Source organism: Phyllostomus discolor, chromosome 5, assembly GCF_004126475.2.
Source record: "Phyllostomus discolor isolate MPI-MPIP mPhyDis1 chromosome 5, mPhyDis1.pri.v3, whole genome shotgun sequence".
NCBI lineage: Eukaryota > Metazoa > Chordata > Mammalia > Chiroptera > Phyllostomidae > Phyllostomus > Phyllostomus discolor.
Genome location: NC_040907.2, coordinates 70431320 through 70457014, shown reverse-complemented (window position 1 = coordinate 70457014; position 25695 = coordinate 70431320). Strand labels below are relative to the sequence as shown.

Genomic DNA, 25695 nt, shown 5'->3' with positions numbered 1-25695 from the left:
AACTAGTTTTCTTCCTCTCCCAGATCGTGGACTTTCTCTAGAGCAAGACTGACTCTTACCATCCTGGTATCCTGGGTGTGTGGTGTGGACTTGTTATATATGTTGTCAAATTGAATTCTTTGACTCAGTTCCATGACAATTAAAGCTTTGGGAAAAGAACATGCTTAGAGTTGATATAAACTATAGTAGAAAAGACAGAGGAAATCGACTCAGAGTCATAGGGTTTAGGGTAGAGTAGGGAATAGAAATAATCCTCTTCAAATCCCTCTAAAGACAAGAATGGCCAGGTACAGAGAGGTTAGGTGGAATGCCCAAGATCTCGTGGTGGGGAAATAATGCTTCCCTGTGCCTCTCTGCATCGTTCTCTGCACAGTAGCCAGAACAGTCTGATAAAACCTAGGTCAGATCCTCTCACTCCTCTGCTTGAAACACTCTCCTGTCCTTGTCTTTCTCAGAGTAAAAATCAAAATCCTTGCAATGATCTGTAAAGTCCTGCATCACCAGCCCCGACTCCTTTGCCCGTTACTTCTTTGCCTCACTCCTCCAGCCTACTCACTCTGCTCCAGCAGTGTCACCTACTTGCCATTTTCCTAGTGGGCCAGGCACACTCTGTCTTGGGGCCTTTGCATGTGCTGTTTTCTTTGTTTGAAATGTTTTTCTCCTAAGTGTGTACACAGTTCACTTCCTGTAGGACCTTACACAAAACAAAGACACAGACCAAACTAGAGACCCTTCAATATTTCCTTTCTCTCTTTTCTGCTTTACTTGTTTTCTTAGCATTTATCTCTATCTCATGTACAGTTATAGATCTCGTTTGTAGTCTGTCTCCCCTGACTAGAATGCAGGTTCCCCGAGGGCAGGGACTTTTTATGTATTTTATTCCCTGTTGCATCTCACACCTAGAATGGTCTTGGCATTGAACAGGCACTTGATAAGTATGTGTCGGATGAATAAATAAATGAGAAGAAGCAAGCTTTTGTGGATTTTTATGGTTAAATGTACACCTAATATATTCAAAAGGAAAAACCATCAGATCTGTCTGGAAGAAGAATCTGATTTTTTAAACGCCACATTCAAGACCTGTCAGACTAGAACACTGACCTCTTTTTTAATTGTCTGACTTGAAGCAGCAACCTTGGGCCCTCTCCATCTCCCCAGCCTTACAAGTGGTTTGGGAAAACTCCCATTTTACCTCTAACAGGCCTGGACTTGCTGTGGTTTCTCTCTGCCTGTGGTTTGCCCTTTAACCCATGAGGCTACAAAGATGAAAAGTAAACACAGCATTAAAGAAAAGAGCTGGGGGAGAGGAGCAGAATCCTTGTGGCCCTGACATTGTTCCTTGGCTCTGGGCCCACCTGCAGGGCAGCTGTCCACCTTCTAGAGCTGCTTCAGGGCTGTGCTCTAAGGAATGGCGTGGAGACCACCAGGCCAGAAGATTTGAGTTTTGCTTTGATGTTCTAATTTTTTTTTAAGAAATGGGAAGTTTAAAAGAAAAAGCCATTGAAGAAAGGATTTTTTAAAAAACAAAATTACCATCTTAATTTTGAAGAGAGATTTCAACTTACCGTTCTCAAGACAGAGCATTGCAGCACTGGCTGGGTAGCTCAGTTTGTTAAAACGTCATGCAGATTCGCCAAGGTTGTGGGTTTGATCCCCGGTCTGGGCACATACAGGAATCAACCAATAGATACAAAGATGAGTATAACGACAAGTCGATGTTCTTCTCTCTCTCCCTTTCTGTCTCTCTCTGGGGGGGAGAAACCATGGAGAATTGCAAATGAAATTACTATTTGTTTCTGTCAGCGGTGCAATGAGGAGACAGTGCTGGGATTCAGTCCCGTGAAACCAATGACTTAAATCCAAGGGACAGTAAAGTACACTTTTGAAGAAGCATCTGAAGCTTGGGGGTAGGGGGCATGTTGAGCGAAGAGCTAATTTATATTAATGTAACAGTGATGTCAGAGTAATTTTCTTCCTGTTCTTTGTGATAATATCAGTATGGTTCTCAGAGAGCCCTCCTCATCAGGACAGGAAGGAAGCTCAGCCAAAGAAGTCAAAGGCTTAGGAGAAAGTGATTGCCCATGTACAAAGCCAACAGCATCATCGAACCCTGGGTTCAATTTGAAATAAATTGTCTTGAATGGAGCTAAGTTATCAATGACCTGGTTAAAAATGATAGCTACCATTTCCTGAACTCTAAGAACATAGTAAGTATTAAGTGCTTTACATGTTATTAAGTTAATCTTCATAACAACCCCATTAGGGAAATACATAGAGTCATTATCTCGACTTTACAGATAAGGCATGTTTAGTAAGTTGCCTGCAGTGACACCACTAGGAAGATGCAAGGCAGGGATTTGAACTCAGGTCAGCTGGAGGGTCCCACACTTGGTGCCCCTAGAACACACCAAGTATACTCTCCCTGCAGGGCCTTTGCACTTCCTACCCACACTGCCTGGGATGCTTTCCCATCAGATACTTCATAGCTCTGTCTCTCACCTCTGTGCTCAAATGTCACCTCATCTGAGAGGCCTTCTAAAAAGGGTTCTGGTCATCCTTTCCACTGTGTGGGAGGGGTGTTTCCCCCACACCATCAAGCAATTCTCAGACACCAGCAGGGTGTCTCAGAATTCAGACCAATTCTGACACTATTTACTATCTACCAGGAGATAGCATCAGATTCCACAGGTTAATGGCCCTGTCCCACAAGGCCTCACTCCACGTCAGACACAGGTTTAAATTTGTGCTTCTGACCTCTGTGCTGTAGATTGGAGGTCAACTACCCCCTCCTTCGGTTTGACTTATTGAATATTTGCCTGAATGGCTCACAGAACTCAGAGGTACATTTTATTTACTCAGTTACCAGTTAATTATAAGAGGACATAACTCAGGAACAGCCAGATGGAAGACTCGTAGGGCAGGCTGTGTCAGAAAGGACGTGGAGCTTCCACGCCCTGTCTGAGCAGGATCTCCCAGAACTTCCACGTGCTCACCAACCCAGAAGCTCTGTGAATCCCATCGTTTTGGGTTTTTTATGGAGGCTTCATTATATAGGCACAATTGATAAAATTATTGGCCATTGGCTATTGATTTATCCTCCAGCCCTCTATTCTCCTTATCCAAATGTGTGGTTAGTTCTCCTGGCAACTGGCCCCATTTTTAAGGGGGGTCCAAAAGCCACCTAGGAAGCAAAGACACCTTTATCCCTCTTATCACTTAAAAAATTTCAAGTTTTAGCAGCTCTGTGCCAGAAATGGAGAGGAAGACAAAATATATATATTTATTATAAATTACACTCTCACACCTTCCCTGACCACCCTGTAAAATAACATCCCTCCTCTCATCACTTTCTCCTTAACCTGCATTATTTTTCTTTATAGGACTTACCACTATTTGACACATTATATATTTGTTGTCTGTCTTCCCTATTAGAAGGTAAACTCCAGGACTGCCGGCGAAGATGAAGGCGTAGGTAGACACACTATGCCTCCTCACACAACCAAAAAAAGGACAACAACAATTTAAAAACAAAAAACAACCACAACTGACAGAAAATCGACTCTACAGAAGTCCGACAACCAAAGAGTTAAAGAAGAAACATTCATCCAGACCAGTAGGAGGGGCGGAGTCGGAGAGCTGGGCCCAGGCTCTCGGCAAGGTGGCGGCTGTCAGACCCAGTGAGGCAGCGGATAGTGGAGCACGGCATGCAAGGCTGTAGCTGGCCAGCAAGGCAGCAGCAGGTAGACCTGGTGAGGTGGCGGATTACAGACTGGGTGGTCCCACATTCACATGCAGATAAACCAGGAGAAACTACTGGGGAGCAGGGTGGACTGCACAACCCAGGACCCTAGCATGGGGAAATAAAGCCTCAAGCCAATGATTGAAAACACCTGTGGGGGTTGAGGCAGCGGGAGAAAGTCCCAGCCTCACAGTAGAGTTCTTTGAAGAGACCCATGGGGTCCTTGAACATACACAAACCCACCCACCCAGGAATCAGCACCAGAAGGGCCCAATTTGCTTGTGGGTAGTGGGGAAAGTGACTGAAAACTGGCAGAGAGTGGAGCAAGCGCCATTGTTCCCTCTCAGACCCCTCCCCCACATACAGCATCATAACACAGCCATGTGGTTTACCCCGCCCGGCAAACACCTAAGGCTCTGCCCCTCACTACGTAACAGGTGCATCAAAAAAAATGGCCTGCCCAAATGAAAGAACAGATCAAAACTCCAGAAAAAATACAACTAAGCGACCAAGAGATAGCCAACCTATCAGGTACACAGTTCAAAGCACTGGTGATCAGGATGCTCACAGAATTGGTTGAATTTGGTAGGAAATCAGATGAAAAAATGAAGGCTTTGCTATGTGAAATAAAGGGAAATGTACAGTCAACCAATAGTGATGGGAAGGAAACTGAGATTCAAATCAATGGTGTGGACCAGAAGGAAGAAAGAAACATCCAACTGGAAAAGAATGAAGACACAAGAATTAAAGAAAGTGAGGAGAGACTTAGGAACCTCCAGGACATCTTTAAACATTCCAACATCCAAATTATAGGGGTACCAGAAAAAGCAGAGGAAGAGCAACAAGTGGAAAAGTTATTTGAACAAATAATAAAGGAGAACTTCCTCAATTGGTCAAGGAAATAGATTTCCAGGAAGTCCAGGAAGCTCAGAGAGTCCCAAAGAAGTTGGACCCAAGGAGGAACACATCAAGGCACATCATAATTACATTACCCAAGATTAAAGATAAGGAGGGAATCCTAGAAGCAGCAAGAGAAAAGGAGACAGTTACCTACAAAGGAGTTCCTGTCAGACTGTCAGCTGATTTCTCAAAAGAGGCCTTATAGGCAAGAAGAGGCTGGAAAGAAGTATTCCAAGTCATGAAAGGCAAGGACCTACATCCAAGATTGCTCTATCCAGCAAAGCTTTCATTTAGAATGGAAGGGCAGATAAAGTGCTTCTCAGATAAGGTCAAGTTAAAGGAATTCATCATCACTAAGCCCTTACTATATGAAATGTTAAAGGGATTTATTTAAGAAAAAGAAGAAGAAAAATATGAACAGTAAAATGACAGCAAACTCACAATCATTAACAACCACACCTAAAACAAAAACAAAAGCAAACTAAGCAAACAACTAGAACAGGAACAGAACCACAGAAATGGAGATCACATGGAGGGTTAGCAACAGGGGAGTGGGAGGAAGAGAGAGGGGGGAAAGGTACAGAGAATAAGTAGCATAGATTGTAGGTAGAAAATAGAAAGGGAGAGGGTAAGAATAGTATAGGAAATGTAGAAGTGAAAGAACTTATATGTATGACCCATGGACATGAACTAAAGCGGGGGGAATGTGGGTGTGAGGGGGTGTGCAGGGTGGAGGGGAGTGAAGGGGGGAAAATGGGACAACTGTAATAGCATAATCAATAAAATATATTAAAAATAAAAAATAAATGAAAATTCTTATTGCCTTCTTAAAAAAAAAAAAAAAGAAGGTATACTCCGTGAAAACAGCGTTGTGGTTAGTTCACTGCTCTGTCCCCAGCTCCTTGGACAGTATCAGGAACAAGGTGGATGCTAAAAAGTGTTTGTTGGGTGAATAAATAAAGTAAAATAAAACTGCTAACTTCGACTTCTTGGTTTCCAAATTGAAATAACATCTCTTGTGTTAGATCTAATCACACTGCGCACCTTGAGAGGGTCTGTGCAGGGCCTGGGTGGTGACCGTAGTTGGAGGAATTCCTGTTCATGGTTAAGAGCAGGGGCTGTGGAATCAGACAGACCTGGGCTCCAGTCCTGCTGCCGGGACACTCTAGCTGGTGACCCTGGGCTTGTTGAGCAGCACGAAGCCTCACATTTCTCACTATTGAGTGGACTAAAGGACATCTGTCTCCTTGAGTGGTTGAGAGGATGAAATGCGAAATCAGAAACATTTTGTGAGGTAAGAAGAAAGCAGGGTGTTAGCCTCTACTAGGAAGGAGAATGTGGTATAAACACATGAACAACCACAGAATAATTACAAAGCAGCATGTGGACAAGGCTTGGCTGTGTTACTAACTGGCTGTGTTACTAACTGGCTGTGTAACGGTGGGCCACTCACTGAGCCTTTCTTAATTCTTGGTTTTGCTAATCTGTAAAATTAAAGGGTTGGAGTATGTGTTATCTGTTTCTAACATTCTGAGTTGGCGCTGAGTAGAAGATAACATGGAACAAATGAGGTGAGTGGAACGAGTGGAATTCATGGAGTTTGAGGAATAGAATAAATATGGCAGTTTTGATAAAATGGGCAGATCTGATAAAATTCAGGTTTTGTGTTTGCCTTACATTGTTCTCAAGATAATTCATATACATATTTTTTGTTAATATAAATTAAGTATTAAAACTAGCTAATGTACCTACTACAGGCAAGCATACCTTGGAGATATCGTGGGTTCAGTTCAACCACCACAATAAGAACCATACTGTGATAAAGTGAGTCACACAACTTTTTGGTTGCCCAGTGTGCATAAAAATTAACATTGTTTAGTGTGCAATAGCACGATGCCCAAAACCACAATGTACATACTTTAATTAAAAAAAATATTTGATTGCTAAAAAATGCTAACCATCATCTGAGTCTGTTGGAGAAAAAGGTTAGGCATGCTCAACTGAGGGTTGCCACAAATGTTCAATTCATAAAAAACTCAGTAACTGTGAAGCATGAGAAAGCAGAACTCAATGAAACAAGAATGCCTGTATATTATTTACACTTAAGTTGTCAAATTGAGTGTTTTCCTTAGATAATACCTCCCTGTTCTGTTAAGGCACTCCTGCTAGCCATTACATGATCATGCATTTTAAATTTCCACAAGTGAGTCTGAAATCTCATTTTATAGGAGGCATTGAGAATCAGCTGTTAGTGCATTTAATGTCAGTTCTGAGTAAGGTATAGGATAAAAAGTTTTCTTGTTTAAGTTTTCTTGTTTTTTTCATACTGGAGAGGAAGAAATGAAAGCCCTGAAAAAGTGACTTGCCTGAGCTTGTAAAACATGTTGATGCCAGAACTCCCACCTGTCCTGTTCTTTTGAGGTTGCCTGAGGTATAGGTTCTTTTTAGATGCAAGTTTTATTTGTTGGCTTATCATTTAGTATTAAGAAATGTTCTGATAACTCATCATCCTTCCATACTGCTTTCCACTGTAAAGTGCACAACCCACCGTGTCTGTCACCTTTGGTGGATGCCTACTGTTGCCAAGTGGTGAGCTAGGCAGCCCATGATCCCTCTCTCTGGAGTGAGCAGATGAGTGGGAAATCTGTACGTGGAAGGAAATGATTACATACAGATTTACCTGCATTGCACTACATTCCAGGTGTCTGAGTTTAACTTCATCTGAGAGAATCAGAGGAGGCTACCTTAAAGACGTAAAGCTTAGATACACACCTGAGAGCTGCAGGTGTGAGAAAGTGGCCATGTTAGGGGGACCATGGAAGGTCCCTGAGGTCCAACGTGGTGCACTGCTTCTGGAAGCAAGGGCTTGGGCTGTGGTGGAAGTGGACTGAGATGAGTATGGTTGGAACATGCAGGGGATGAGGTTGGACTAAGTAGGCAACATCCAGCAGCCATATGAAGGGTTTTAATTCTTAATGTTTTCACAGGCTTGGCCTGCTGAGCCTTTTCCTTACCAGATAATGTCAGTTAAGGAATTGAAATGTATCTGTTGGGGGATTACCCTTATCCAAGGGGAATAATTTAAATTAGAAGTCAGTGAGAGACATAAAAATAATATGCTTAATTTTAATGAGCAAAATAGTCTATTTGTTACAGTGTTTATTCTGAATTCATGTATTTGCAGAATTCCTGTGAATGTAAATAAACACATGAATCATATATTTCAGTAAATTACTGTATATTGGACTAAATAGTCTACTGGACATCTAGATATTGCTTCCCCAAAGCTTTTTTAATGGCCTGGTACTTGTGAGGGATTAAGGGATGATGACTGGTGTCCTGAGAATATTCAGATTGCCAACTTTGGCTGGAATAATTGCAGCTTCATGACTTAACAAGCCCATCTGGTGATAGCTGATCCCTCATTCCAGGCAGCTTGGTTGGTTTGGTGGCAGTGCCAGGCTGAGTTGTGCCGCCCCTGACTCAACCCCTGAAGCTAAACTGGGAATCATAGGGTAGAATGGAGTAGGGCCACACAACCTGATCCCCGTAATTTACACCAGGGACCTTGAGGCAGTAGCTCTACCACCCTTTAGGAGCAGTTTTGCCATATTGTAACAGTCTTTAGGACCGTTACCTTGTACTGAGTGTGGAGTTGTTATCTCTTGGTGATAGAAAGAACTGTTGAAATTCTAGTGGATAAGTCTAACCCCCAAATTAATACAAATTTTGATATACACTATGTATTATCTTGCTATTAGTAGTTTGCTTGTTTTTTTGAAAGTCTGGATGTATTTTAACCATAAAAGCTTCCATGGCTTTTATTTTTTAAAAATGTAATTGGTGGGCCAGGTATTGTTTTGGGTACCATGCCCATATTCTGTCTCCTATTGCAATCAGAATATCAGCATCATTTTCCAGATGAGGGGTGATGGAGACTCAGGAACTTGTCCTTTGTAACACATGCCAGGTTTGGAACCCTCAAGTGTAGTTCTCTATTAATTCTGGCTTGAAATTGTAAGTAATAGGAATCTTTGGATGAAAAACATTAAATGTGAAAGGTGGTTCTTGGAGTATTGCAAGGGTGGGTGAAAACTCCATCCTAGTTTATGAACCTGAACAAAACACCCTTGTGAAATGTATCCATGCCCACCCTCTCCTTTTTGCTGTATTTTGCTTGGGCACTGAGGTCTGTTGTGCTTGGAATAGATAGAAGGGCTTCTAAGGACTGACTGAAGGTCAACTCCAAAGAAACTAAGGATGCTGGGACCGGAGATGTGTTGGTCACACTCTCAGCCAGCAGTCAGGGTGGACCAGGTTCTGGAGGTGCAGGGTAGAGTGGAGTACAGAGATGTCCCTGTACATCTTGTACCTTCTGTGCCTCCGGCCTCCCTACCCAGTGGTGTCCATGTGGAATTCCTGCCCACAGGGACAGGTAGTTCAAGAGTAATCTTTGTTTTTTTCCCTGCCACTGATAGCCACCAAATGTTGGGACTTGAATTAATCGTAGGCCTCAGGAAGATAAATCTTTGTTAGAGACAGCTTGCTAATGATAAACAATGATGACTTTTATACTGCTACATTTTAAATTGCATTTGATTCTTGCAATAACCCTGTGATGTAGGTAAGTTTAGTTTGTTATTGTCTTACAAGTGAAGAAACTGAGGCTGCATTCTGCTCTAAACCTCCTTTCTTGTTTGATGTGCTCTAAGAGTCTTAACTGATCTTCTAGGCACTTTGGGCTCCCTTCAGTCTGTTGTCTGTACAATACTCAGGGAAATATTTATTTTTTCCAATTTTATTGAGATATAATTGATATAATGCATAAGTTTAAAGGATACAACATAATGATTTGATATATGTATATATTTCAGAATGATTACCACAATAAGCTTAGTTAAAATCCATTACCTCACATACTTACCATTTTTTCCCTTGCGATGAGAACTTTTAAGATTTACTCTCTTAGTCTTGGCTGACGTGGCTTAGTGGATTGAGCACCAGCCTGTGAACCAAAGGGCTGCTGGTTTGATTCCTGATCAGGGCACATGCCTAGGTTGCAGACCAGGTCCCCAGCAGGGGACAGGCCAGAGGCAGCCACACATTGATGTTTCTCTCTCTCTCTTCCTTCCTCCCTTCACCCTGTCTAAAAAAAAATCTTAAAAAAAAAAGATTGACTCTCTTAGAGACTTGCAAATATACAATATTGTTAACTGTAGTCATTATATTCACACCCCCCCAGAACTTGTTTATCTTACAACTGGAAGTTTGTGCCTTTTGACCACCTTTCCCCATTTTCCCTGCCCCTTACCTCTGGCAACCGCCAGACTATTCTGTTTCCATGAGTTCTGTTTTTCAGATTCCACATATAAGTGAGATTATATAGTATTTGTCTTTCTCTGTCTGACTTGTTTCATTTAGTATGATGCCCACAAGAGTAATTTATGTTGTTGCAAATGGCAGAATTTTCTTCTTTTTTATGGCTGAATAGTATTCCTGTGTGTGTGTGTGTGTGTGTGTGTGTGTGTACACATACCACACTTTCTTTATCCATTCATATGCTGATGGACACAGGTTGTTTCCACGTCTTGGTTATCATAAATAATGCCGCAGTGAACATAAGGTACAGATGTCTCTTCAGAATAGTGAGTTCATTTCCTTTGGACATATACCTGGAAGTGGCATTGCTGGATTATGTGGTAGTTCTGCTTTTAATTTTTTTGAGGAAACTCCGTACTGTTTCCCACAGTACCTGTACCAGGGAAATCTTTAAAAACCCAATCAGATCCCTGTGTAAACCCTTTTTTGAACCCCATTCTTAGTTCTTTTGGCTTTGCAGCTGTGTGTTCCCGCCACAGCAGGGACCCGTGGTTGTCCCTCACTGAGCTTTTACACCTTCACTTACCTTTCAGGTTGCAGAGTGTATTCCTTTGTGGAGTTCTTATTATAGCATGCAGTGACATGCTTGTGGTTATTTGTTAGTTTATCCCATCTTTAAGCCCTTGAGGACAAAGAACATGTCTCTTTGGCCTTTATATTCTCATTGCCTGTGTGAGTAAGCAATAAAGAAAGATTTATTGAAGGAAAGCATGAATCTCTGGAAATTAAATATCTTGCCTTGTGCAGTAAATGGTGTTACTTTTACTGGAATATACCATATTTTTCAGATAATAAGATGTACCTAGGTTTTAGAGGAAGAAAATAGAAAAAGACATTTTGAAGCAAAAAATGTGGTAAAATGTTTAATAACATAAATAACATAATATTTCACCAGTGTAAATGTAAAGCTACATTTGGACTATAAGATGCACCCCCATCCCCCAATTTTGGGGAAAAAGTGCGTCTTATAGTCCAAAAAATATATGGTAAGCTCTTTGAGGGCAGAATTTTTGGCTCCTTTTCTCACTGCTATATTCTTGGCATCTTCAACAGTGATTCCTAGAAGAAAACATTTGTTGAACATTGATTATGCTTAGATGTGATTCTTGAGATTTCTTATCCACAGCCAGGACCTTTCCCCTCTTTGCACCTACTCTGTCTGAAAATGGGGATTTGGAATTATCCAGTTGCTCCGTGTAGCAGAGAAATCTGAGTTGCTGCTGTGACTCAGTGAGGTGGCTTTGCTTTCTCTGTATACAGGTCTTAAGGGCATCCAAATGTCAGCAAACAACAGTATCTGTTCTGCATCCTGTACACCCTTTTTACAGGCTGCCAAGCTAGATATTGAGGTCATCCATTCTGCCTCTTTTCCAAGTCCCCTGAATAACATGTTGAATAGCCATCAGAACAGTCCTCTACCGGATTTTATTTAACCATTTACAGACTTAACAGTATATTTTTCTCTAAAGCTAACTCAAATGGCAGACTAGAAACATTTTAATGATCTGTTAGAAAACTATTTTATGTTTAAGGTACCAAGAAACTCAGGTGTTATTTACTCTTTGTGTTTAGGGAGTAGTAATGCTTTCATTCCATTCGCTATATCCCTGTCTTGAAGATCTTCAAATTTGTTGAATATTTTCCTGATTGGGGGCTGAACAGCTTTAGTGTTAGGATACAACAGTGCACAGGTTTGTGCTTCATCTTGCCCTTTGCATTTTCAAAGACCTTGGAGTCATGCAGCATCACCAAGGATCGTTTGTCGTAGCTGCCACCCAGGGTCCTGAAGTCCAGTCCCAGTTCACGATCAGTAATGACTCGTGCACAGTGCCTCTGTCAGCATGGCAATGCCAGTGTCCCTGATGGCAGCTGTAGCATGCTGTGCTGTCTCTTGGAAAAAGCATTCTGTTTTCAGAGATTGAATATTGAGGGGGAGAAAATGGTTCCTAGTTTTTGGCGACAGACCAGGAGCTGGGAGGGACAGTGCTGGTCATGGAAAGACCCGGTTTCAAGTGTTGACTCTGCCATGTTATTTCGGACAAGTGCCAGTCAGTGGGATTGGCCTGTCTTCAAGGAACTCATGTTGACCTCTTCTAACTTTAAATGCTGTTCACATATCTTTCGCATGCTAACTTTTTTCAGTTGAGAACTTGACTGGTTGCAAGTTCATTGTAAGTTCTCATTTTGAATAATATCATGTATATAGCCAGTTGTGTTAGCCATCTAGGGGAAGTTGGTAATTTTTCTTGCTGGCTTTTAGCCTACTGCCAGACATTATTTTGCTACATATTTCCTCTAAGATAGAGCAAGATGTGCTCTTTATAAAAACATCCTGGTCAATCCAGGACTACTGTGCCCAACCAATTCCTTTTGACCATTGGTTTAACCCATGATAGTTTTCAGGACTTGCCCGGGCAGGGGTTTTTCAGCTACTCCTGGTCTTGTGCACTCTGTCGGAGCAATAGGGAAGGTAGGGACAGTGTGCTCTGTTTAATGGCCTCAAATACAGATACAGGGGAACTTTGAAATCAGAAGAATTAGTATCACATTCACCTTTAAAAAAAATCCACTAAGCTCTCACTCAGAATTTTTTTCTGTTCATTTGAGGGTACTAAATATCCTGGTACCCTTTGATAGAACACATTACTTTGAAATGCAGGCAAACGACTAGCCCCAACTTGTTCTTTCAAGATCTCAGAGTGCCCTGTTTGTATGTCTAAAGGAAGCATTTAGTTCATCAAGTCCAGGAGGTGCAGTGAGGTCTGAAAGCCAAGGTGGGGAGTCCCTGCTCTCTGCACATTGATTATGCTATAGCCTCCCAGAAGAATGGGGAGTTTGTATTTCCCTCATTGTACTTTAAATCTATAACTTTTTGGAAGCCCTCGATCATCCAGCATTCCTCTGGTTGGGGAACTGACCCCTAAGTTGAGTGTTAAGGTGTTGATGTGTGCAAGTCTTGGCCAGAACCGGTGTTCCGCTGAATGGGAATGACACACTTCCCTTTTTATTCTCTTCTGCCTTAGGATCCTGTCACCACATTGTGAAGATTAGACAAAAACTCCCTGCAGTTTATTTTCTTTTTGAATAAGTTATATTATGGGGAGACTTTTAAGTGAAAAGAAGAAAAGCTCCTTCTTTGTTCGAAGCAGCAGTGTGTAGTTTCAACTTGTCTTGGACTTCCTCGGAGATGTTTTAAGATCCGGTGTAAACTTGCTGTGGTTTGCCTTTGGGCATCAAACTGTTTAGCTTGGCTCTATTATATCTGTAATTGCTGCATTTTAATAATTGCCCAATATTCTTGTCAGCAATTTGCAGTCTATATTTTTAATAGAACCGTTTGCCTTTCTTTTCCACAGGTTTGTTCAGCCCTGGTTTAAGCCCTTGGATTAACGAGCACAGCCCCGCAGACCCTCTGCAGCTGCGGGCAGGGGGTGACACCAGCTCATTAAACATTCCCACAGCCTTGTACTGCATGTGGTTTACGTGTTCCATAGAAATCCTGTGGGAAGCCATCTTCTGAGATCTCTCTTCTATAGATCTCTCTTCTATAGATCTCTCTATAGGGTTTTGCTTTATGAAAATTGCCTTTAGCATTTACTTAAATAGCATATTTTTTAAAGAGGGTTTTTCTCACCCATCCATTCAGGAAATCTTATTTTTTGAAGGTAAAAAATAGGGACAAATCTCTTTGCTGTTGTTGATTTGTTAACAGAAGAAACTTCTGCCCTGGTCAGGTAGCTCAGTTGGCTAAAGCATTGTCCCAGTACACCAAGGTTGCAGGTTCCATGCCCAGTCTGGGCACATGCAAGAATTGGCCAGTGAATACATGAAGGAGTGGAACAATAAAGCAGTGTTTTTCCCCATACCCCCTACTCTTCCTCTCTCCAAAAAATCAGTTTAAAAGAAAAAGAGACTTCCATTTTATCTGAGGTGATGTGGAGTTGTGGTGACAGAAATGTTGGACTTCAAGGGGTGATTGAAGCCGATTTCATGGCTTCTAAATGGTCCCTATCATTTAGTCAGTTTCTGAGACAGGACCATTGTGGCACCAGTGACTTGTGCCTCAGTTTTGTTCTTTTAGTGATTCTATTCTCTAGCTTATCTCCTTCTGGTGTCTGTGGAAATGTTTATTTTTCAATAAACAAAAGAGTTGAACTGCTTTTACATTAGCTAAGAGTTACATAAATAACCACACCCCAATTTCTTTATTGGCAAAAGTAGGTTTACAGTTGTTCATATGGAAAACAATACAATAATTAATAAATAATAATACAAGAGTAAACTGTCTTTTAGGTACTCTCAACTGTGAACCTAGTTTTGCCCCACCCTGCATACCTCAAAAAAAAAAGGTCAAATAGTGATAATAATAGCTAACATTTATTGATCACTTATTATGTGCTTGGCACTGTCCTAAGTATTAATATATATTAGTGAGCAGTGTGTGTGTATGTGTGTGTTCTAAATTTTCACAATAACCCATGGAATAGATTCATGTTTGCAGAACAATCAGCCCAACATCACTGATTTGGGTAGGTGGCAGAGTGAATTCAAACCTAGGCAGACTTTTAACTGCCATCAAAATCCATATTCTATTCCTAGTAGGCTTTTAATTACTATCATATAGTAAGGCTGAACCACAGTGGCTCCCGCACGTATAATAATTTAGTTTTGATAGGGGAACTCAAGAGCTAAAGATTTTAGCTTCAGTCATAGGTGATAGGCTTAAGTGATTAATGCACGTGGAAAGCTGTCATTGCAGGAGCTGGAATGCAGGACCTACGTGACTCCAAGAGGTCCACAAGCAATTCTGCCTTTGTGCCCCAGGGGGTCTGCAACAGATGGAGGTGGTATGTGAGTCATTGTGTTCCAGGGAGGGAAGTCTGTGACACAGATGGAAACATTGTAGGTCAACAGGGAAAGAAGTAGTAGGAAAATCAACCCTGGACTACAACTCTTAATCAGATTAACCTTTTCCCCAAACCCCTTACCTACTCTTTCTTCTCCTGACCAAAAGGTCAGCTTGAGATGAGATGATTTTTGAGGGCACACAACCAGCAGTCTTCTCAGATTGCCGGCATCTGAATAAAGCTCCCATAAAGATTCAATTCTTGTCTCTACTTATTGGTTCTTGTAGTAACAAGCATTATGAATGCCAGCTTTTCCAGTTTCAGTTTCAAGGTGTATCTAAAAAATTCTTTTTGAAAGTTAGAACTTCATTGTTATTATTTCTGCATAGGCAATACTTTAAAAACTCAAATGGTCTAAAACTTAAGTGGCAATTCAGTACAAAGGCTTCTTTCCCTCCCACCGCTGTCTTTCAACTCTCGCTAGGTGTGGACCGGGACGAAGGTGTGTCTGCCCTGGCACTGTCTGGAAATAGGATTCTTCCATGGTATTGCAGGAAGCACATTTCATGAGGTGTAGTGGCAAGATTTATTGGAAGGGTGCTTTTGGTGCTGCACCAAAGCCCAAGCAACTGCCACACCCAGGCCTGCTTGGCTGCTGTGGAGAGAGAACCTGCTGCTGCCCATCCCTCACACCTTTGTTAAGCTTTGATTATATCTCCTTGGGTTTGGGAGTGGGTAAGCTTTCTTTCAGGCTAGATCCCTCCCCTTTGTCATGGCCATTTTGGCTTCTATGCATGCCTCGTAGTTTTGCTTCCTCATCTGGCTTCTACTATGCATGCACCTAATAGAAGGACCTCCCTCTGTACCATCTGGGCTTCTACTGCACAGGAGCCCAGCAAAGGAATTTCCCCCTTACTGTTTATCAATCCCTGCCCCCACCCCTACCCCCCTTGCTCCCGCCCAACCCTGTAATCTAGGCAAGTGGGCCAGTCCTTTCTGGGGAGATTGTAAAGCTGGTCCTTCCTGCCTGATTGGGGATTAAGTTCCTTTGGCAGAGGATATGGCTGTCCCCTGGGAAGTCTTTGAAGCTGTAGCTTCCAGACTTAATTTGGTGTAGCCCATTTAGCTCCCTTCTTTGTTGTTAATACCTAACTAGCTACCTACGCTAATACAACCACCCTGTTTCTCTCCCTCCTTCTCATAGGAAATTAGTGTTTCAGTTGAACTTCAGTTTTGAATTTAATTTGTTTTGGAAGGCTGTTAAAGATCTGTATCGTTTTTCCCACTAGAAATACAGAATCGGCATGAAAGGGTTGTTGGGTAGAGAACCAAAGTTTTATTTGACAATCATGACATTTTTTCCATGAACAATTTGGTCGAGAACCAAACTGTTCAAGATGGGAGATGCTTGAGAACCAAGGTTTGACTGTACTGCTTATAAAGAGGCACTTTAAGTATCTTTCTCTTAACAGTGAATACACTAAAAGAGACTTCTTAAAAGAGAGAATCTTTTCTTTAATTTTTAAAAGATTTTATTTATTTATTTTTAGACAGGAGAAGGGAGGGAGAAAGAAAGGGAGAGATACATCAATGTGTGCTTGCCTCTCATGCACCCCCTACTGGCCTGCAGCCCAGGCATGTGCCCTGACTAGGAATCAAACCAGCAACCCTTTTGTTCACAGGCTGGCACTCATTCCACTGAGCCACACCAGCCAGGGAGTAAGAACACATAATTAGAAACTTATTTTGTCATTATTTTTATATTTTTGCACTATATCTACAAATTCCAAAACTGACTTTATCTCTGAAGGTAGCAAGCTGGTTCAGTGGATGGTATTTCCTGGGTGAAGGTAATAAGGCTACAATCCCCAGCTATTTAAATGGTTCCTGGAAATGCCTTGATTTTGCCTCGCCCAGAGCTTAGATTAGGTGGGGTGTTTATGCTTATATTCAGGTGTTGAATAACTTTTACTCTTGATGAGAAGGAATTATATCCATAAACAATGATCAGAACACAGTAGGTGCTCAATAATTATTTGTTGAATTGGACAACTTCTGCGGGTTGTGCCAGGCTCAGGAATAGAAGACTGGAAAATATACTTTGGAGCGAACTAAATGAGGTAATCTTTTGGGCCATAGGAAGGGTATTCAAGTTAAGCAAACCACCACAAAACTTGGCATCCAAGGTTCCGGACTGGAAAATGTTAGAAAGAACCTCTGGATCCTCTAGTCCAGTAACCAGATAGTCTCGGATGGGGCTGAGGGCTAGGGAAGACTTTTCTCCTATTGCAATGCTGGCAAACACTTGAAATAAGAACCTTGCCTTTTAATGGTTCTTTATTTTCCAAATTGATTCTAAATCTATTTTAATTTGATCCTTGTGGTAACTCTGTCATTATAACATTAAATTGAGTCTCTAATCAGCTGTTTGTGGTTTTTGTTAGCACTAGGGAATTCACGAATCAGGTGCCACTGATTGCTTTAGTGCCACACTGTAACTGGTGATGTTATAGTATAATTGTATCTTGAATTTTTCTATAGTCTTGAAAATTTTATGTAAAACCAAAGACTTAAAGTGTCAATAGCAAATATGGCTTTGCAAAAGTATTTGTTTATAAAAACCTTTATTAAGCACTTATCACCCCCATTTCAATTTGCTTGAGTGCTGTTTTGGCATCCTTTAAGGTAAATTTATCTTACTCTCTTTTTAAGTTCTTCATTTTGCCCTAGTCTGTGTTTATGAAAAGAAGTTCCTGCATTAAGTTTTCTCCTTGAAATATGTTTATTTTTACAGACAATTTGAAAATCGTAGAGAAGGATTTTAAGGCTAGACCTGATTTGCGAAGGTTGTCTACAATCTGAAGGACTACAGGCTGAGGTGACTGAATGTCGCACACTTCTGGAGAAAGAAAAATGACTTCTCATTATGTGATTGCCATGTTTGCTCTAATGAGTTCCTGTTTAGCTACTGCAGGTAAGTCACATGTTTATTATATTCTTTTGGATATATTTTTCCTCAGTCTCTTAGGTTTAGGAAAATTTAGGACATGTGATATTTATGCAAAACTTGAGAATTTGTGTTCTTCGGGGAAATAAAATATTTGAGTTCTATACAGATACATAGTATATTTGCTTATGTTACATTTTGATAGACTTGTGCTACACATTCTAATGTCAGTGATGCAGATAACTAACCTGTGCTGGGGCAGGTGGAGAACAAGTATACTAATGTTTAATCCCACTTAATTTTGTTACATGCATAGAGTACATTTACTTTCTTGTCCTAAATAAGAATTTCAAAAGGGCCATTTTGTTCTTTATTACAAGATGAATAGATCTTCTAGATAGAGGAACACTCCAAGCAAGAGCTGCTCAGAAGATATTTAATATTGTCTGTGTCAGATATTTAAATTTGTAACTTTTTAAAAAGTATGGAAATATGTACAACAGAGTATGAGGTTGGAGATGGGAGGAAACAAGTGACTTGGTTGGAATATTGTGGCGTACGTGAAGAATATCAGATCCTTCCTATCAGTGCTTCAGCGTTGGCCGTCTGGATCACTTAACAAATCTGGAAGCTTAATTTGCTCTATTTTGTTGTAATTTGCTTTGTGCCTGTTCTCCAATGGGCCGCATAAAACATTTTTGTTGGAGCAGTTCTCGAAACTGGCTGGTTTCAACAAGAAACACATTGACTTGAAAAGTGATTAGCCTCTTGGTTTTGGCTCTTGAATTCACATGCAGTTGAGATGCTAGCGATGGTAATTACCATTCATTGAGTGTGTGCTGTAACCGGGCACTGGGCTAACGGACTGTAGAAATAACCATGAAAGGGATGTTCTTATTTCATGAGCTCACTGAATCACAACTCTGAGGTAGGTGTGATTATTTTTCTCGTTTTACAGATGATGAAATGAGATATGGAGAGATCAGATAACTTGCACAGTGTCATGCAGCTGGGAAGTGGAGGAGCTGGGTTTTATATCTATGCCCTCAACCTCCGTGCTATAAGGAAGAAGTCAGACCACCAACTGAGGCTTCGGTAGACTCAGACTAGTAGTCGTATACGTAGGCACAGATGGAATAAAAGCCAGTTTGCAGAACTTGGTTTATGAGTTTGGGGAGCAGAATGTCCCTCCTTGTTGCAACAATCTTGAGAGAAAGTTGCTAGTTTTTTTTTTTAATACCAGTGTGTGAATTTGAACTGCCCATTCTCTCTGTCAGCAGTTTCATTTTGTGTCATGATTGAACAGTTATTTGCCTTTTAGTTGTGCATTAAAACTGCTCTTAATTAAGCTCTCATTGAAAGGTAGTAGAGAGAGAGAGAAATGGCTTGATGGAAAACATGCTGTTTTGAGGACAAGATGTGTACGTACAATCGGATTTAAGGCAGAATTTTCTTTCTTTTTTTTAAGGTCTTATTTATTTATTTTTAGAGAGAGGGGAAGGGAAGAAGAGAGGGAGAGAAACATCAATGTGTGGTTGCCTCTCATGTGCCCCCAACTGGGGACCTGGCCCACAACCCAGGCATGTGCCCTGACTGGGAACTGAACTGGCGACCCTTTGGTTTGCACTCATTCCACTGAGCTACACCAGTCAGGGCTAAGGCAGAATTTTCTGTTCTAATTAACACCAGGGACAGATTGAAAAACATAACTGAAGAAAGCAGTGAGTCTGATGGCTCTGTACAGCCTTGATGTATTTGATAGTAAATCAGTTTTGCATAAGACCTTCCTTCCTCCTTCCAGCCATGGTAAATGTTTTCTTGAGTTGTGTGTGCACTCAAAGCTTTGCTGAGGTGTACAATAAAACTGAAGGTACAGTAGAATTACAGATTCTGTAACAACCTGAGGCACTTGATCAATAACACAGAGGTAGAGATGCCCTTTGAACAGCCGGTGAATGAAAAAGGGAGAAATGTTTTGTATGTGCTGACACAGACTTAGCATACTTCACAAAATGCTTTTTGGGACATTCTGGATGAGGTAAACTTCAAGAAGATGGTAGTAATGATAATAATACTGAATATTTGTAGAGCAATTAATTAATTACTGTGTGCCAGGCCCTGTTCAAAGTATTATCTTACTTCATTATCATAACTGCTTTAAAACGTGCAGGTACTTTATTTATGCCCAGTTTACAGATGAAAAGACTAAAGTACAGACAGGTTAAGTAACTTCCTCAAGGTTGCACATCTAAGTGGCAGGTTAAACCATAAACCTACTTAGTCTAGGTCTGTAGATTGAGCCATTAAGTCTCTATGCTGTGAGGGAGTATTGTTCACAAGGTGTCTGATTAAAAAGAAGGATAGTGGGTTTGCTCTGTGCCACCTTGAAACATCAAGTCATTCACTTACTGAGTCTTGCTAAGTGTAAAGTATAGCACTCACCATTTAGGGATATACAAAGAAGAGTAAGATCCATCCCTTCCTGTGAGTCACTGATACTTTAGTTAGGCATATAAAATATAACTGTATGACAAAATAATCAATGTACGGTGAGTGACAAGTAAAAGCCAAAAAACCTCAAGGGGTCAGAAGGGGAAGCTCTCTGGGCTAGAGCAGCTAGGGAGGGTTTTGTGGAAGTGCAGGTTTGAGCTCTGCTTTGCAGACAAGGCGTAATCTGAATAGGGGAAGGCATTGGGTTGACCAAATGGGAAAACATGATGAGCACAGTGCATGGCACTTGCGTGCTTGGTGTTTTCTAAAAACACGGACGTCCTGGAAAACTAGTGTGGCAATGTAGCAAGAGGTCTGTTGGGAAGGAAGGATGGGAGTAGATTGTGTAGGACCCTACGTGTCAGAATGAGGCTTATGGATATAACTTCGAGGTTTGGATTCTCCTTCCCTTTTTCTTTTTTTTTTTTTTTTAAATATTTTATTTATTTATTTTTAGAGAGGGAAGGGAGGGAAATAGAGAGAGAGAGAGAAACATCAATGTGCGGTTGCTGGGGGTTATGGCCTGCAACCCAGGAATGTACCCTGGCTGGGAATCGAACCTGGGACACTTTGGTTCCCAGCCCGAGTTCAATCCACTGAGCTACGCCAGCCAGGGCTCTTCTTCCCTTTTTCTGTAACCAAAGGCTTACATTGTTAGTCTGAGAACTCAAACTGTGGGCTTAAGAAGTGAGGCTGAGAATACGGCCTCATCAGCTTTAGAGACAATAGTGCCTTGCACATAGGCTGCTGTTTAGCAAGGGTGTGGTCTCTGCCAGCTCATTTATTTTGTCTTTATAAGACAAATTACGAGGTAGGTATTAATTTTTATTATCATCAACTGCATTTTACAAACAAGGAAACCACGACTCCACTTCATTAGTAATTGGTATAAACTCCCAGAGCTGGGACTTGAACCTTGGCAGTTTGGCTCTCAAGCCCAGCCCCTCGGCCACTCCAGCAGAGCCTCTGCATAGAAGAACCTGAGTGTGGAATGAATGGACCTCTGCATTTGATGGAGTAGCCCAAGTGAAACATCCTGGAACCAGGTTAGACTCCTTTTGGCCTCAGAAGAGATGTGTGTAAGTCACCAAAACCAAGGGAACTTCAAATAATGGGCCTTCTTTGTTTGTATTCTTATTTCACTGACATGGCCCTGAAGCTCTGTTATGGCATTCTTTGGCGGCAGAAGGGGTGAAGGCTGTAAAAGGCCTCCTTAGATATGTGGCCAGGGGCCAGGGAGGGACGAGTGCGGCCCTAAAATGAGCCCAAGTTAGAGTAGTAGGAAGCTGCTTTTCTGGGCCCCATGGGTTTGGCTGGCCTTGGGTGAAAGCCCTTTCTTCTCTGCATGAGGCTGAGGGTGAAGGAGGCAGGGCACAGCAATCCACATCCCAGGGTCAGTGGGTGTTTAGACAGAACCACACTTTTTCTTCCCTCCTGTGTTTCTCCGTGATTGTACAGCATTGCAGAGAGGGAGGGCCACACCCTTGGTGAATGGAAGGCGTGTGTAAGGACCATAGTGCCTCTTGATTAGAAATTATATTAAGTTTTTGGCAATTTATCGTAATACCCTGTAATCTGTCTAAGAAAAATGGGAAGTTTAAACAATAAATGCTAACTCTTATGGGCTTAAGGCTCACTAAGTTTTCACTTTAAAAACTGTCCTGCTGCACATCTTTAAAAAATATTAACTGCTGCCCCTGAGGCTTGCCAGGGTTAGGTAGGGCTGTGATCCCAGGAGCCTTAATAATGAGGTACCCAGAATGCAGGGAAGTTGGTTGGTTGGAAGGACAGACTTGTCTGTGCTCCACTGGCCTTTGGGCCAGGTCGAAGGGGTGCTGCTGAGGGGAAGGCTGCAGACACGCGGTTGGCCTCCGAGCCGGTGGGGTGTGAATGGATGGCTGTTTCCCTCGTTCCACTGTTTCCATTTGGTGCCTAGGTGCACGCTTTTGGAGGTTTGCCCACAACCTGCACACACATGTCTACTGAGCAAGCACATTTCTTTTCCTGTCTTCTGGATAGTACCTGGAATTCCAGGTAGAGTCCACAGGAAAACAGAGATGTTTTTAGCTGGAGCTCTTTTCCTGCTAAGAAAGCCCTGAACTTTTTGTGTCCATGGGACAGCAAGCAGAGATGCCAACCAGTTAATACTTGGTTTAGAATGGGACAAGCTGACAGTCTTGGGGGGAGACTAAACTAATAACCCAGGCCTACGTCACTTTGTGGTGCTTCATAGATGTTGCGTTTTCTCCATATTGAAGGCAAGACCCCCCACCAGCAAAAAAGATTAAAACTCACTTTATTGCGGTGGTCTGGAACTGAACCTACAATATCTCCAAGGTATGCCTGTAATATCATTTTATATTTATAGTTTTCCAAACAGTCTTATACCTAGTATTTCACTTTATTCCCATAGTAGTCCCTGGGGTAGGCAGGTATTGTTTTTTTCATTTCTGGAAAGAGAGTAATGGGATTTAGAGAGAAAGCAATGTATAAAAGATGGTTCAACTTTCAGTCGAAGGACAACTCAACAGCCTTCTGCAGACAAACTGCACGGACAAGGCTGATGGTCTTTCTGCTGCAGTGAACCCCTGTGCACCTCTTCAAACAGTGCAGGGCCAGCCAGGCACTCCACTGGGCACCTCACACGTATCAGTTCATGGAACCCTTACCGAAGCCCAGTGAGGTCGGCATTTGTCGTTACCACTGTTTTTGTAGTTATTACCACTGCCACTGCTCCTACTACTTTTATTGCACTCATTTTACCAGTGAGGAAACTGAGTCTTGGAGGTGTAAAATATAATGAGAGAAATCAATTTTGAAAAAGTCAAAGTGGTCATTTATGTACAGTCATAAAACTAGTAACTGGCAGAGTGGAAGCAGCTCCAGCGTTCGTGCTTTTTCTGTTATGCTGCCCAAAGGAACTGGCATTCTTTCTCTTGGATTTGAGATTAATGGGTGGAAGACCGCAGAGGGGGTTCTGCCATAGTTTTCTCTCTTCTGCCAAGTGAGTGATCAGAGGCTGCAACTCAAAATGGCAGGAAGGCAGGGAGAGTGCCGGTGGGGGCTGCCGCCAGGGGATAGAGAAGGTAGACAGGGATTGGCCCGAAGGTTCAAAGCAAATTCAACAAGGCCTTCTCTTGCCAGCTCCTAAATCTCTGGACACAGCTAGTTGATTTGGTCTATGATTATTATTGTTTTGGGGTAGTTATTATAACCACTTTTGTGTTTAATTCTACTTTTAGATACACAGGGGATAAATGTGCCAGTTGTGATGCCAGCTAGTACCACAGTGCTCGCTTTTTATTTTAAAGAGCAAAGAACTGCATTAAAAAACCCAGAGTAGCTAGAGTGGCCTGCATTTGAGGTCGTGTTCCCATTGGGGATACCGTGGACACCCAAGCATGATGAGCTCCCTCCCCACTTTGTTTTTGCACAGAAACGGTAAACACACACACACACACACACACACACACACACACGCACACACACACACACACACGGGGGGCAGTTAGCAGTAGTCAAGAAGAAGTTGAGTTTGTTTCTCAAAGATTTCCTTACCCTGGATGGACCTGGATGGGTGTGTGTGTATGTGGGGGTGGTGGTAGAATATGATATTATGTTTAATTAAAAACCTTTTTAGTTTCATTTGCAAGGACAGTTTACTAATAGATAGTTGGGTAACTAGATGTGAATATAAGTGTAAGAAAGATATTTATCAAGAACATGAATAAGATTATTCATAGATTTGATGTCAGACAGATCAACAGAACCCAGGTTTTTCTCGCCTTTGTATCCTTATTCTAGCCTGTGTAATTACCACTGTGCTTTCTAGATTCCTGATTTATTTTAGGACACCAGTATTTGTCTATTTTATAAATATCCATCAATGCCCACACAGCTGCTTAATTGCTCAAAGCTTATATTTTCCCATATTGTATATATAGGGGATTAGGCTTTTTAGAAGCTGGTTTGCTTCGATAACTAGTTCCTCATACTCTGGGGCCACCGTGAATCATTGATAGAGCCCTGAGCTCCAGGCACTGGTGTTTAGAGGTGTGGCAGGAGCAGGGAGTACCCGGGAGGGTGCTGCACTGTGAGGCCTTCCCTCGGGACCAGCCCTGCCTGGGGCATCGGGCATGGAAGGGCTCTCCCCGCTTAAAAGATCTGCCCAGCCTACTCTGCATGCATGTGAGCCACTGATTTTCATTTTATTTGAAACATCTCTGCCAGAGCAGCATAGAAAAGATTTATTCTGAAGTCCAATATAGTTACAATTTTGTCCTCTGAGAGGGGACTGTAAATCAGGTGGACTTCTAGAGGGCTAAAAAATGCACTTGCTCTTGGAATATATTTCCAAGGAGGAGGCAGCAGGTGCTCTGAGGACGGAGGCCCAGCTATTCTCCTGCCCTGTCCTGCCAACTTTTAGGAATCTTTAAAAAAAGTTTAGAGTGGAATGTGGAAAATCTTACTGCTTTCAAAGGAAAACGTTGATTTTTTTTCTCTTAAAGTTATTCTGTCTGTTGGCAATGAAGGGAACCATATAGTAGAAAGTGGTAGTTATGGCAAAAGGAAACAGTTCCAATAGAACTGTGTTAGGTTCTTTGTGTTGCTTCCCCGTGTCCTCACAGCCCTAGCCTACACATAGGCTAAAGCTATCAGGAGTAACTCCTCCCCTCCCCACTCCCCTACGTCCCCTCTAAAGGATGCTGAGGTAGTGCAGGCCTCAGGAGAGTCAAGCATCAGCTTCTGGCGGTGGCCCCTGCTCTGCTGTTTCCATTAGTGATGCCGCCAGCTGCTGCAGCACTTTCCTGCAACCAGCTTTTCTAGCGGGTTGCATCTGTGCAGGCCAGCCCTGTTGTTTCACTGCTGTGTGGTGAAGCAAATGCTGCCTAGTTGCTATCCTCCCCTTTCTTTTGAGTTAGAAGGAAGAACCATTTATCATTCTACCAATTCTTTCAACTTTTAAATAACTGCCGTGCTTAGAGGAGAATATGTAGTCTGGGTAGCAAACTTTGAGTGCCTCCCAAGTCTCTGGTGCTTTGTTAGTTGCTGAGGCACAGAAAGGGGGAGGCTTTGGAGTTAACTGCAAACAATGAGTTTTTTCCACCTTTAATAACATGGTTGCTTCCTAATGTGTTAACTGACTTATTCAACAGACATCTATTAAGAATTTGAGATACTATTCCAGGTGTTAGATATAGAATAATGATCTAAACAGGCAAAAACCCTTGTCCTCATGGAGCTTACATACCTAGTGGGGAGAGACAGACCAGAAACAAACAAAATTATGGAAATTTTAGCCAGTTCAATGGAAAAAAAAAAAGCAGTGGGGCTGCATAAAGCCTTGTAGGCCATTGTAAGGTTTTTCACTCTGAGTGAGATGGAGCCACTAG

At 41.9% G+C, this 25695-nt stretch overlaps 1 protein-coding gene across 4 annotated transcripts in view; it reads left to right on the top strand.

The window, feature by feature from the left end:
• The window catches only part of TGFBR3 (transforming growth factor beta receptor 3), a 198913-nt gene that overhangs the window by 9339 nt on the left and 163879 nt on the right, over nt 1-25695 (top strand). For all 4 annotated transcript variants that reach the window (XM_036026412.1, XM_036026413.1, XM_036026411.1 and 1 more), the window contains exon 2: nt 17660-17839. In XM_036026412.1, coding sequence (XP_035882305.1) covers nt 17752-17839 — 88 coding nt within the window. In that variant the 5' untranslated portion in view covers nt 17660-17751. The remainder of the gene's footprint in view (nt 1-17659; nt 17840-25695) is intronic.